Below are 13,346 nucleotides of genomic sequence, written 5' to 3'. Positions count from 1 at the left end.
GGGGACCGTCCCAGAGGGGAGGGAGGGAGGCTGCGGCTGGTGGATGAAATGGGACTCCCACAGGCAAACAAGAAGGCGAAGGCATCTCAATGGGGAGAGGCTGGCGAGAAAGTGCAGACCCCCGTGTCACAATGGAGAACAGAAAAGGGAAGAATGGGTGATGGCGGTGGGTTGGGGAGTCTGAATCACTCCATCTACTTTTGCAAACTGTAGATGGATCCAAGAAGTGTTTCAGAAAGCCAGATGCTGGTGCTCTGTGTGCGGGGTGCTGGAAAGGAAAGGAACTGTTGGCGATGAGATGATTTTGGAGGTTCTTTCCTTTTAGATGGCCCCAAGACAGGACGAACAAGATGATTCAATGCAACCATGTTTATTGAACACTTATTCCACACAAAGCAAGAAAAAAAATGGGATGTGCTTGTTGGAAGCAGACATTCTGGTTTTATGCCACTCCTGAATCAAAGAAACCCAAACTAAACAGAACATTAAGGAATTATTCCACTTCAAATGCCTGACCGTTTCCTCAAATGCAGCCCGTGACAGACACAAATACCTCCCTGGAAAGGACACTTTCCACTGCACTTTCCAGACTTCGGACTGAGACAGGCGCACTTTGTTCAGATGTATTTTTATGAAGCTGTTAATCCACAGGTTGGAATATATTTCGCCATAAATGAAAAACTCACCTTAATTACATTTTCTTTTAAAAATGCAAATGCAAAGTAACTTACCAGATCTTTAATGCAATCCGAGAAGTAACTTAGGTGTTTAGTGACTTGAGACTCCTTCCAAACTCAAGTGGGTGTTCAGACTTACTTTAGGAATTGAGGAAAAGGCTAAAAACTTCTGGAAGAAATCAGAATAAAGGGCCCAGGACTTATTAGGAAGTTTTGGGAAACAGTTCATATTCTAGACACATTTCTGAATGATATCGTGTGAGATGGCTCTGGGTGTGTGAGTGTACACGCCTGTGTTCACCGCATGCTGGAGCTTACCTGCACTAAACCCACTAATCCCTGCTCAGACCCAACCCACAGCCACGAAGCTCCAGATCCCACCACCCCTCATGTGATGGAGGAAACACTGACCGCCCACCGACCATGAGAGCACTTGTTTTATCTTTCTAGTGTTTTGATTTATTCATTCAATATAGATTTGTTGAATCATCAATTCTGAAGAGCTCCAGGCTGGGTCAGATTTTGAGGATATAGTGGGGGAGGGGTGTGGTTTTGTGTGTGTGTGTGCAAGCAATCGCGTACACACACACAGGCATGTGGCAAGGGAGGGGAGCAAATACAGCAGTGAAGCTCAGGAATCCAGACCCTGGGAGCCGAGTCTTGAGGATATTGGAGTTGGGTCCTGAGAGTGAGGTGTGTGCCAGGCAGGCTGATCCCAGACAAGGAAATCCTTCAGCAAGGCCCAAAGTACTAAAGGGTGCGGTCCAGTCCAGAACCATCAAGAGCTCTAGTGATATGGGCTGGGTGTGGGATGTACTCCAAGCCAAGGAGTTTGGACTTGACCTTGTGGGTAACTGCAAGCCAGGGGAAATGCCTCAGCCAGGACTGGCATGAAGCAGAGGTGGGGCTCGTGCCTGGGAGAGAATGGCCTGCTGTTTCCTTCTCCACAGGAGGAAGCCGAGGAAGGGCTCAGCACCAGCCACCTGCATCCCTGGCATTCTGGGAGCAGCTGGCCTTGAAAGCAGCCCACCTGCCAGAACCCCGCCTTCCCTCACCTGCCCCCGCAGCCTGCACGCCAGGGAATGCCTTGGTCACACTGTCAATACTGTCAGATGTGGCCCCGGCCGGGTAGCTCAGTTGGCTGGAGAGAAGTCCCGTACACCAAAAGGTGGAAGGTTTGATCCTTGGTTGAGAGGCAACTGGTCAATGTTTCTCTCTCTCAAATCAATTTTAAGAAATTGTCAGATGTGCCACCTGAAGATCTGCACTCAGGGTTCCCCAAAGGATTGAAAAATGAACTAATCACCATGAAAATAACATGAAACTCTTGAAAAATGCATTAATTTATGGAAAAGTTGAGAAGCTGGTATAAATTATACTCGTTTTTTTCCTGCACCATTTAAATTATTTGCATACACTTAATCCTCAGTGCATCTTTCTTAGGATCAGGGACATATTCTCCAAACCCCCTCCCCCCACCCCGAGTCACAGTAACATCCTGATCATATATCCATGACAATTTGTCATTGAAGCAATGCTACTACAAAAAAAAAAAGAAAAAAAAAAAAAAGACATTGGAATTTCTTGAGTTGTCCCAAAAATGTCCTTCATGGTCTCTTCTCTTAAAATCGGAATCCAGATAAGAATCGGGCATCCCACCTGGTTGTCCCCTTGAATGCAGAACTGCCCCTGCCTTCTCTCCTAGAGGTCCCACAGTCTGGCTCTCCAGGTTGTTTCCTTATGTGAGATCCCATGTGAACGCTTTTTTGGCAACAATACATATTGTTTCCCATGGCATCCAATCAGAAGCCACGTAACCCATGCAAGCTGCCCTAACTGGCCAAGGCTGGTTGCTTGGTTTCCATGGGTTCACATGGTGAAGATGTAAACCATTCTTCGTAATGAGTAGAACTAGAGTCAGTTTCCTCCTTCCAATGTGTAGTTTGAAGCTGAGAACAACAATAGGATGCTCTGTGTCCCATGGCCTTTCCCCCTCCCCCCCTGACTTTTTTGTGCAATGGCAGTGTCTGTCTGAATCAAGCATCAGCTGCACCAACTCCTCCTTCCACACACAGCACCTGCTGTTTTTTTAAATTTATTTTTAAATCCTCACCTCACAATATGGAGGATATTTTTTCCATTGATTTTTAGAGAGAGTGGAAGGAAGGGGGTGAGGGACAGAGTGAGAAACATTGCTGTGAGAGAGACACATCCATTGGCTGTCTCTAACACGTGCCCCAACTAGCTGGGGATCAAACCTGCAATCCAGGTATGTGCCCTTGACTGGGAATTAAACCCAAGACCCTCTGGTGTGCAGGCCAATACTCTAACCACTGGGGAATACCGGCCAGGTATCCACCATTCTTGTGTACAGACCTCTTTGCCTTCCCTCTCCCCAAGACTGCACTGTGAGGCTCAGTGCAGAGTTGAAGGTGCAGAACCTGTTCCTCAACAAGGATTCCAAGATGGCGGCAGCAGAGCACTGAGCCAGAAGGGGGTCCCGTGTGAGTGCGAAGGCTGCGTGCTCGGGAGCTGCCCTGTCCCCCTGGCTTGTGTGCATCTTCCAGTATCATGGCCCCCTGTTCCCCGCACCCAGGATGCTGAGCCCACCAGACCGGCTCCTTGCCTTTTACAAACAATCCTATCTGTTTTTGAGCGCTTCTGTCCTTTCTCAGCTCACTGTGTTCCTCCCTTGCCCAACTCCAGACTCAGCCATTCCTTCAATAAATCTGTCCCATGAATCAGAACAATGGGTGTCTAGAAACCCAGGTTTGTGTGGGAGGTAAGCTCACTGCTCCCCAGTCATTGTTTATGATCCTTTCAGAGGCCAGGAGTAAGATTGGTTTTCTTAATCTCATGAGGCCACAATTCCTTCAATTCAAACCCCACGCTGCCGCCACCGGATCTGTCTCCATCTCCCACCGTGAGAACCTGGTCCCAGCCTCCCTTCTAGGGACACTCACTCGCCTTTTCCTACAACACTCAGCAGACAGCCTCCATCCCTGGCAATAGACTTAACCCCTGAAGTTCAAGATTTCTCTACTGTCTTGTTCTGTTCTCAGAATGCATCCCACTGATCGAGTCAGAATTTATTGGTTTTCTGTGTGGTCTATCTGGTGTACATCTAATTCCAGCACTCTTGTCTGTATTCAATGTAAGGCTTTGCTGTGCTCATTTCTCTTCCATTTCCATTTTTTGAATACATAAAACATTTCTATGGTTGAAACTGCAAAAAGGAAAGCTCTTGGGAACCTCCTGGGCCTCCCACCCTATCCTCCTCACTCATCCTTCCACAGGAAAGCATTCTTATTAGTTTTTTGTTTATCTTCCCTGGGTTTTATCTTTTTCTTTTTTTAAAAAAATACCAGGTCATATATATTCATGTATCTGACACAAAAGATAGCTCATTGCATGCAATCTTTTGCACTTTCCCTCAAAAGCACATTTTGCAATGTCATCTAAAGCTTGGTGTTCTTACCTTCCAATATCAGTGGGGTTAGACACGGTGTTAATAAAAATGTACCCGGGGAGCCATTTCTTAATGACGGAAAGCATTCCTTCTCACATCAGTTTCTAGGACGTTCCGATGGAACGAGGGGGCTGAACGACTTGTTCTTGGAGATCCTTTGTCATGCTAGCAGTCTACATTATTCTCCCGGCAAGGGCATGGTGTCAGGTGGCAATAACCCTCTGTCTCAGGCACTGAATACCTATTTACTTCTGCACACCAGCAAAATTATGTTTTTGCAGTTGCAAAGTTTTCAAGGGCATATGAAGACCTGAGGGGGCAGTGCTACAGGGAGGCAGAGAGAAATCATTAACAGACCGCATACTGGCTCCACATTCCTGGAAACAGCCAGCGTATGAAATGGAGATGTATAGAAAAGCAAGGCGAAGGGCAAATGTGTATTTTGATGGAGAATTCTTTTCTTTAGAAAACCTTCCCTTGCAGGGCCCTTTGAGCAGGATGTTTCTCTAGAGCATTGAACATGATTCACTCCTTAGAACCCTGAGTCACACTTTTCCCAGAAACACCTTGTGTCAAACAACACCTCTATCTGTAGTGTCTAAATGCGGATCTTTTTAAAAAGTAGAAGGGCTTGGTGGCTGAGCAGTGTGAGAAAAGGGTGGGGGAGGAAAAATGAACCAGGTTTGTTCGTTTTTCTAAGGGCCATGAGAAGGAAATTAAACTTTCCTCTCACTAAATCTGAAGGTTCCATCTTCTGGGCTGGTTCAGAGTCACTGATGAGAAGCACTGAAGAGGGCAACCTCACTTCTACCACAATGCAGGTTCAAATGCCAGACTGCAAAGACCACGTATCCCTTCTCGATGATTTATGAAACTGGAGGGACATTCTAACCCAATTTAGCAAAATAAGAAGGACATTCCAATCAGGGTGATGTCATGGTTCTAAGATCTTAGTAAATTCAGCAATACTTACACATTATCTATGAGAACCAGAAAAATACATTTTGAGTCTTCCTCTTAACATGCTGGGAACACAGTATAAAGCCCTATTTTAAAGACACGACTTGTTATATTATGGACTTGGCAGCCCATGAAACCTAGTGCATGCACCACGAGTTCCCCTCTTTTGTTTTTCTTTAAGTGCGCGGTTACACTCCATTTCCCAATACTCTGGGGGCGGTAGAAAAGGGAAGATGGGAGGTGGGTGGGGGAGAGTGGTTTGCTGGGACCAGAACTCTCCAGAATGGGCTGCAGAAACTGGAGGGGACAGAGCGACGGGGATGGCAACCACCCGGAGACATACCAGGTCAGGGCTCACGGCCTGCGGGCATGCCCGCATCGTGGCGAGGACCTCCGCAGCCCCTGTTGTGCAAAACACAAGATGTGTGCCTGCGTGGAGCACGGCGGAAGTGCTGAAGTTCTGTATATATTTAATAATTAGCATGAACTGAAGGTACTGTCATTGTTTAACTCAGCCGACCTTTTAAATGGATAACCAACCTTGAGGCTTAATTGGATTTAAAAAAATCAATTTCTAGCCATAGCACGGTGTGGGAACGAAGTGCTACATTTTCGGGCAACTGTTAAATTGGTTTTGCTGGAGACTATGTTTTTATTATTTATGTTAAAATGGCACGATCCATCTTGGTAGGCGTTTTGTGCATAACATATACTTTTCTGAAACAGCCACAAATGCCCACATACGCGCACCAAGTCACGTCACACAGAATCATTCCTTTCCGCTCCCTGGCAGGCTTAGTCACCAGCAGCAATCTCTTCGCACCAATTACACGAAAAACCTAGCGAGGGATAATGACATACCACTGTCTGCAAACCTCTCTCAGCCTCAGTCGTGTCTCATCTTTGCAACAGGAAAAAAATCCTTGAGGAAGCTTTTACCAAATCACATCTTGACCATTAAATCTTTCTTGAAGGTCATTTAATTTTATGCACAGAAATGAACAATTAAAATGGCAAAAGCAGTGCTGGTCGTGACATGAGAACAGGGAAGATTCTAGTGCACCCGGGGTTACACTAGCCGCGTGACCTCGGCAAGCCCGCACCTGGGTCTCCATCAACCCATCTGGAAAAGGGGCGGGGGATGAGACAGAAGCCTATTACAGTGTCCTGAGTCAGAACACCATGTTAAAAAATATCTGATTCCCTCAGCTCTTCCTCGGAGAAAGAGAACAAATGATGCAAAGCCAAGCCCTTTAGCCTCCATTATGACATGTTTTTATGAAATGAGAGAAATGGCGATTACTAATGGCAGAATTTGGATGATTAGCTAAAAGCAATTCTAGAATAATAGTTGACCAGCAGAAAACACTAAACCCAGGGGTTTATTCTAAGCTTGGTCTGAATGTACACTGTGTTGAATGCCGTTTCCTTGAAATGGTCCATTTTACCCAGATGACGAGCTCAAGAGCAGGCCCACACAATTACCCTGAGCATTCAGGACAGTGCAGAGAGCTCATGAGGATGACTGGGCAAATGACTGTTTGTTTTTGCCTTCACTGGTCAGGTCACTGCCAAGTCTGTGCCTCTGACTCTGGAAATGTTCCTACAGCGTAAGAAGACTCCACCCGAGACCGGTAAAATGGCATCACGGTCAGTGTGGAATGGGATGCAGGAACAGAGCCACACGTGCTGCCCAGCGACCCAAATCCCGGACCTGAGCCACTTTCTGATGAGCTGCACGTCAGTCCCCCACCGAGCCCTGACTGGTTCCCTCTAACACCCATCTTTTTGAAAGGGGTTGTTTGTCTTATTTTTCAAAACAAAATTAAACTAAAACATCAAGCAACAGGATGAGAGGTGGCATCTGGGTGGTCAAGGGAGTCTGGAGAGAGAAAATGTAGTTTTTAAAGGCTAACACAGAAATTGACCACTCAAAGCCCGAATTTATATGCAGGCACAGTGCTAAGTTCCAAAATCTAGCAACATCAAGTGAACCAAGTCTGCCTGACTGTCTTAGAAGAAATGGAAACTCATAACTCATCAAAGAATCAACACCTCCAAACCGCTATCTAACCCCCGCCATGAGCTAATGGTTGTCTTCCTGAGAAGCCACGTGAGCCAAGTCTTTCTACATGGCTCCCACATTTCGACTGAAGTAAGGGACCTGGTTGTCTAAATGAAGCCAGTACACAGGACAAACAACATGGCATGCTTTCAATGCAGACAGTCTACACCAGGCCAGGAGTACACGGATACAACAGATGGGCCAGGAAGAGTTATGAGTTAGTCAAACACTGTGAAATAGCAGAGTTCTCAGAGGATGGTCAGCACGTTCAGCAGGGTAACCCTGCACCCACCTGTTCTACAGTCACAGGGGCATACAGTCACAGCAACCACCCAAAGACTCATCCTTCCAGTCACACCTAAGCGCCAGGCCCGCGGGGGTCTCCAGCTCTCTGCTCAGCTGGCAGTGGGCCCGGTGGTACATGAGCACCAGTACAACCTGTGCAGCACCATTTCAAAACTCAGTTGGGAAAAGCCCATGAGGTTACCACGCAAGAAGCATACGCACCCTACAGAGCTGACCTCAGCAGGACAGAGGTCTTCAATGCTATCACTGGTCTAGAATGTTCTTAAAGCCTACGGGACATGCCTATCCTTTGAATGGATTGATTATTGGGCAGAGCCAATGGGTTTGGAGAAGTTGGGTGAATATAATGTCTAGTTAGAAATGATAGGAGAACATAGTAAGAGGTGTTTCTGTGCTGTGACCCCTCAATTGGTGAGAACGGTTCTTAGTATGTATAAAAGCATAGATTTCATAAGACAGTTTTCTGCCTTTTTGTCTACTGGAGAGCCAAAGAGACTGGTTCCTTTCTAAGTGTCCACTAGATAGATGGACCTTCAGACATTGAGGCAAAGGCCTTGGGTACAAAATAGTCATCAGCCCTAATACCCTCCCCCCTCCAACCCCCCCTCCCCCAACCCCACCCTGTGTACTTGGGGAAAAACCATGAACCCGTCATCAAAATTAACACTAGGATTGCAGGATGTTGTTAAATCTGCACGGTTGCTTTATTGTACAAAAAGTTTCCAATAACAGTAAATTAGTTTTAAAAAAGGACAAAAAAAAGGCATGCTGGATAGAAGCGCTTCACTAATTGCTTTATTTAAGCACACAAGGAAAAAAGTCTTATCTGACCAATTAGGTTGGGAGGGTTTCATTACCTTTAGGAAGCCATTAGCCAGGATACAACACTGAAAGCACTGTGTCAAAACAAATAAATAATGCTCTCTCAATTAGCAGAGAGACGTCAATCCATTAGACAAACACTGCTTCATGCCCACGGCGCAGCCACCCCTCCCAAATTAAAAGCCAGAGACAGGAGATTCGGCCACAATCTGGGGTAAGATCAGGAGCTCTGGAGACCTGACAGTAAATGTTCCCGTCCCTCCTCGTGCACCAGGCTCACAGAGCCACGCGGAGCACGTAGAGGGGCAGGTGTGCCTGCTGGCCGCAGCTTGGGGAGATCAAGGGCCCTGCCTTCCCGCAGACTGGCCTTCAGCAAGGAAAGAGCTGAAGCTTCAGGGCAGCATGACTAAGCTGCTCTCCCTGCCCCTGTGCTGATCTGCCCTCAGGAAAGACTCCACAGAAACAGTGTTCTGAGGAGCCCAGGAAGCTGGCGCACAGACCGCAGGCCACTTCCCTCTCCAGGTCATGGTCACGCAGCTGGGGCTTCAGCTGGCATTGCCCTGATTTCGGTCAGAATGGACGGTCCCGCCACCCCAATGAGATCCTTACCATCACTTCTAATCAGATCCATGATTTTACCCAAATGGGTTGGGGGACAAAAGCCAACTCTAATCACCCTATTCACTGAAAATATAAATAAATGCTGATCCTTTCTTAAAGGGTCACTTTCCTTCAAGGATAGTTAAGATAGCTTTAAAAGTTTTAACCGTGATCCAGCATCCCCAGCAGAGACCGTCTGGGAGGGAAGTCCCTAGTCTGAGCAGCTCCATCCCCAGGAGCAGCTGGTTGTTGGTTATGGTTGGGCGAGACAAGGACGAAGGCCTACAGCTACCCTCAACCACTGTAGAAGCCCACATTTCAGGGATGATCAAGGAAGGGTTGGATTCTTGTTCCCAGGCCTTCTTTCCTAATAAATACTTGTCAGGAAGCACCATGCTACTTCCTGAAATGCCAGGGGCACCTGCTGATCAGTCTACAGCCACATCCGTAAAAGACCAGTGGCTCCCTGGCGCCATCAACAACCTGAGAAGAATTGGCTGGGACAGCTTGAATCTCTGGACTGGGGTTTACATTTCTAGCAACAACTCCCAAGTCACATTCTAGAGAAGCATTTTACAAGACTGGTCCAAATAAAATGTAACACGTTAGAGATAAAAACAATGGAAAGGCCCTACAAAAATATACAAAGACCATTAAAACAATGCTTGCATCTCAAGAGCAACTGAAACACGAACAGCTTCTGTTTTCAAAGCCATCTTCACTTTCCTGGGGCCTCTACAGGCAGGGCTATATCTGAGCACCGTATTGATAACAGGGAAGGACGTGACAAAGCCCCACTTGGGTGATCTGATTCGCACTCACTTTACAAACAGGGGACTCCCCTGTCCTGCTTCCCACCACCTGCTGGAACATGCCTACTTTCTGGGCATACTTAGTGGCAATGGGAGAGCCAATAAATCACACCTCTGGTGGAATATTTTACTTTGAAATGGAGTGATGTTTGGTTAATCATTTCAGACCCAAATGGGGTGACCCATTTAGAATGGCCTCTGTGTAAATTCACAGTTCATTAAATGGTGGCTGGTTTGAACAGGTCATTATGTGGTTAATATATGAGCAATGGATTGAGTGAGGGTGGCTGGGAATGTGTGCAGGGACACCCTGCCCAATTCTGATGACATTCCTGACACTGCCAACCTCCCTTTTAATTCGAGGTTAGTTCAAATCACCAACTCTTAAATTTCGGTGGTTTTGCTCAGCAATCCCTTTTGGTTTACAGTAGAAAATGTGCATAAATTTTAGATGAGGAATACTCCATTTACAATTAATTTAAACTTATGAAGCTGTTTTAACTGGCCCATCTAAATGTGTTAATTAACATCAATGATGGTTTCTTATTTTTCACACTTTGTTACTCTGATCATTAACAGTGATGGAAAAGCGAAATTAAGGTAATGGGGAATGGATTATAAATTCTTAAAGGACTTCTCAGTTTGTTTTCAACTGGAAAATATAGAGAAAGATGAAGAGGCATTTTTGCCTCTATCCATAAATTTTTGGTACCAAATCCTTAAAAACCAGATGGTTTTCAAAATTTTTTTCCCCAGAAATGATTTTAACACGCTGCTCAGACATGATTGCTAAGAAAAATAGCTTATTCACAATAATACCGAACAGCTTGTGGAGTGCTGTAAACGTCCCACTCATTTTCTCTTTCTAAAAGATAGTGTAACTGATGACAGCGCTCCATCTCTAGTCTGCAGCAGCACCAAGGTCTGTAACTGCTCCACACGGGGGAACAGAAGCCGCGCCCTGGCTTCGGCACTGTGCAGGAGTCCTCGGGAGGCTGTGCCCACGCGGGGCCGGGCCCTCCGCAGGCAGCCGGCAGCCCAGCTTTGGCGCCCGGATCCACGGGGCACACACCGCCCCCGGGCCGCTTAGCGAGACTTCACGCCGACGAGGACAACAATGAGGACAATAATGATGACAAATAATATTAAAATCACAAGCATCTTCCGATTCTTCTTTTGATACTGCTCTGCCTACAGAAAGAGGAGGGAAAAAAGCCGTCATTTTCCCCAAAATCAAGCCTCACTCGTTTTCAGTCCTATCCTCTCTGTGTAGCTGACCTCTTGGCTACAGACTCCTTTATTACAACCTTCCATCAATTCTCAGACAGCAGCATGTGCGGTAGGGTCCCTAACCTGGAGCTGTGCCTCCCAGACGGCGTGGGATCTGCCACACACACAGACACAGGGTGAAGGCAGAGGTCAGCCTTCGGCCCACACGAGCCCACCCCCTCGCCTCTGCTTCCGCTGCCCTGAGGACCCCTCTCCAGGAGGCCCTCCGGCAGGCGCACACCTTTCTGATGAAGGCACATGCTGGCTAAGCGGGCCACGGCAGTGATGTGCAACCGCTGGCCCAAAGCGCTGGGTTTCTACCTCCCCTGACTATGGCAACAAGGAAAACTCATCCTCTGAAATAAAACTGAGAAACTGCTCCCCTTGGGGTCAAGTGCAGAAAGTCCCTGTGCTCCTGATGACACAACACCTCCAGGCTTCACCTGCACACACCAGCCCGCCTGTTCCCAGGCGCCATGCCTGCCTGCAGAAGTGAGGCCAGAGGAGGGGCAGTGAAGAAGAGAGGGGAGGGCCTCTAACCACATCCAGAGGGCATTCTGCCAGATACTATTCCGATATTTCACAGTGAAGGACAAGAAGGAAACAGACTGATGAAAATACTGTCGTCCTGCCATATCCCCCCCACCTGACTGTAGTTCTGTTTGCTAAGTGGGTTGCCCTGCCCCCAAGACCACTCCCCGGTCAGAAGGAAACATTAGGACAGACAGGTCTTGAGAATCCAGGGTGTGAAGCGACTCCCGAGGCTCAATCATCCCTCGATGAGCTGCTGCCAAGGAGACGGCCAGCAATGTGACGTGAGAGATAAGAGAAGCATGCTCACCTTTCCAAGTAACCCAGAGCACCAGGGAAGCCAAGACGAAGTGATATACCTTAAAACCTCTCAGAATGATTTATAAAGGAAAGCCTAAAACAACATTTTCAGTTCCCACTAGATTTATTCAAGCTTTTCCCGTTACCTGTGTAATACTACAAATCATGTTTCACTAGATTTTAAGAAACTTCCTGACCAATGCATAATCCCACAGCAGATCCAAACATGGGTATTAGAGAGTGAGAAACCAAAGTCTGTTTTACTCCTTTACTACACTGGCCGCCAAATGGATCTAAGTGCTTAAACAGCCCTCTGCACACAGGCAAGCCTCTTCTTCCCTGTCACGGGCGGACCTGAATGCCCTCTCCCTTCCCCTGCACAGCACCAAGCACACCGAGAGCATGAAGGTCCCTGGGCACAGCCTCGCCTCTCTGCCAGAGGAAGGGCTGGCTTCGGGAAGAGGACAGGACAGCAGTAATGAGGTGGAAAAATGCTCAGGATGTGGCAGAAATACCCATGGGTCTCAAAGATGCAGGGAGATGGACAACACTTATTTTGTGAAGTATTATATTCTTTTTAGAGAAAACAGGCACCCAATTACACACGAGAGCCACTCAGCAGCATATGGATATGTTTCCCACAAACGATTACCAGAGTTCTACGATGCTTTCCATTTATTTTTAACAAATATCATCAAAAATATTCCTGAAATAGCTACCTTATTAGCAAAGAATAAAAGAGCTAATAACACTTTCACTTCAACAAACTCCTCTTTTGTCAAGGTAAGTACACAGATGTACTGTGGTAATTAAAAGGGAAAATTAGATTTTTGTCTTCTCCAGGGTGATTTTCCGCCAGCAATTCATCAGAAAGGTACCACAGCACGAGAGGCTGCGTCAGCAGCAAGCTAACAGGGAGCTGAACCATCTCAGCACATGCAAATCCAACTGATTATCTAAAACAGGAAGACTCAAAGAATGAAATGTTTTCTCAGAGAAGGAAAATAACTTCCAGCCTAAGCGTGAGTGCCCTGGGAACACTAGCTACAGCAAAGGGGCGGCAGACCACGTGGCCAGCTCTGGATGGCGTGACGGCCATGTCTGCACCATCACACTGAGTGATGGCGGGCAAGAGTGCTGAAGACAGTTGTGAGGGAAGACATCCCTGATGAATTTCCAATACACGGCAACAGTTCCTCCAGTCCTCAGCCACGGGGAGATAAGGGATTACCTTGTGAAGCTGCTTCAAGCCGTCCTCGGTTTTGATACAGGACTGCTCAACATTATAATCAATTCTATCAAGGACTGTGCCCTGTGGTGATAAATGACAGTGACAGAAAATCAACCACTGCATGTGGGGAAGAGGCCTCAGGAACCCACATGCAGATCGCGATGTCGCCATGCACAGGAGGGTCTGTCTGTCTGAGCCTGCTGCCCAGGACATCCTGGCAGCTCTGGGACCACTACCCAGGAGCGTCAGGCATTCAGGGGCAGAGTGTGGTGTCAGTTGCAATCAAGTCTAGCTAATGAGGAAG

The 13,346-nt window shown here is 47.1% G+C and overlaps 1 protein-coding gene across 6 annotated transcripts in view; it reads right to left on the bottom strand.

Moving 5' to 3' along the window:
• Nucleotides 1-354: 354 nt before the first annotated feature.
• The window catches only part of STX16 (syntaxin 16), a 33,798-nt gene continuing 20,806 nt past the window's right edge, over nt 355-13,346 (bottom strand). For 4 of the 6 annotated variants that reach the window (XM_036420174.2, XM_036420175.2, XM_036420177.2 and 1 more), the window contains 2 exons: nt 13,043-13,123; nt 8,158-10,902 (listed from right to left, as the gene is read on the bottom strand). In XM_036420174.2, the coding sequence (XP_036276067.1) occupies nt 10,798-10,902; nt 13,043-13,123 (186 nt within the window). In that variant the 3' untranslated portion in view covers nt 8,158-10,797. Of the gene's footprint in view, nt 638-731; nt 847-8,157; nt 10,903-12,471; nt 12,768-13,042; nt 13,124-13,346 lie in introns of those variants that run through there. The other 2 variants (XM_045575067.1, XM_036420179.2) reach the window with 2 other exon arrangements.

This window comes from Pipistrellus kuhlii, unplaced genomic scaffold, assembly GCF_014108245.1.
Source record: "Pipistrellus kuhlii isolate mPipKuh1 unplaced genomic scaffold, mPipKuh1.p scaffold_m20_p_63, whole genome shotgun sequence".
Lineage (NCBI taxonomy): Eukaryota > Metazoa > Chordata > Mammalia > Chiroptera > Vespertilionidae > Pipistrellus > Pipistrellus kuhlii.
This window is presented reverse-complemented; position numbering and strand designations above follow the sequence as displayed.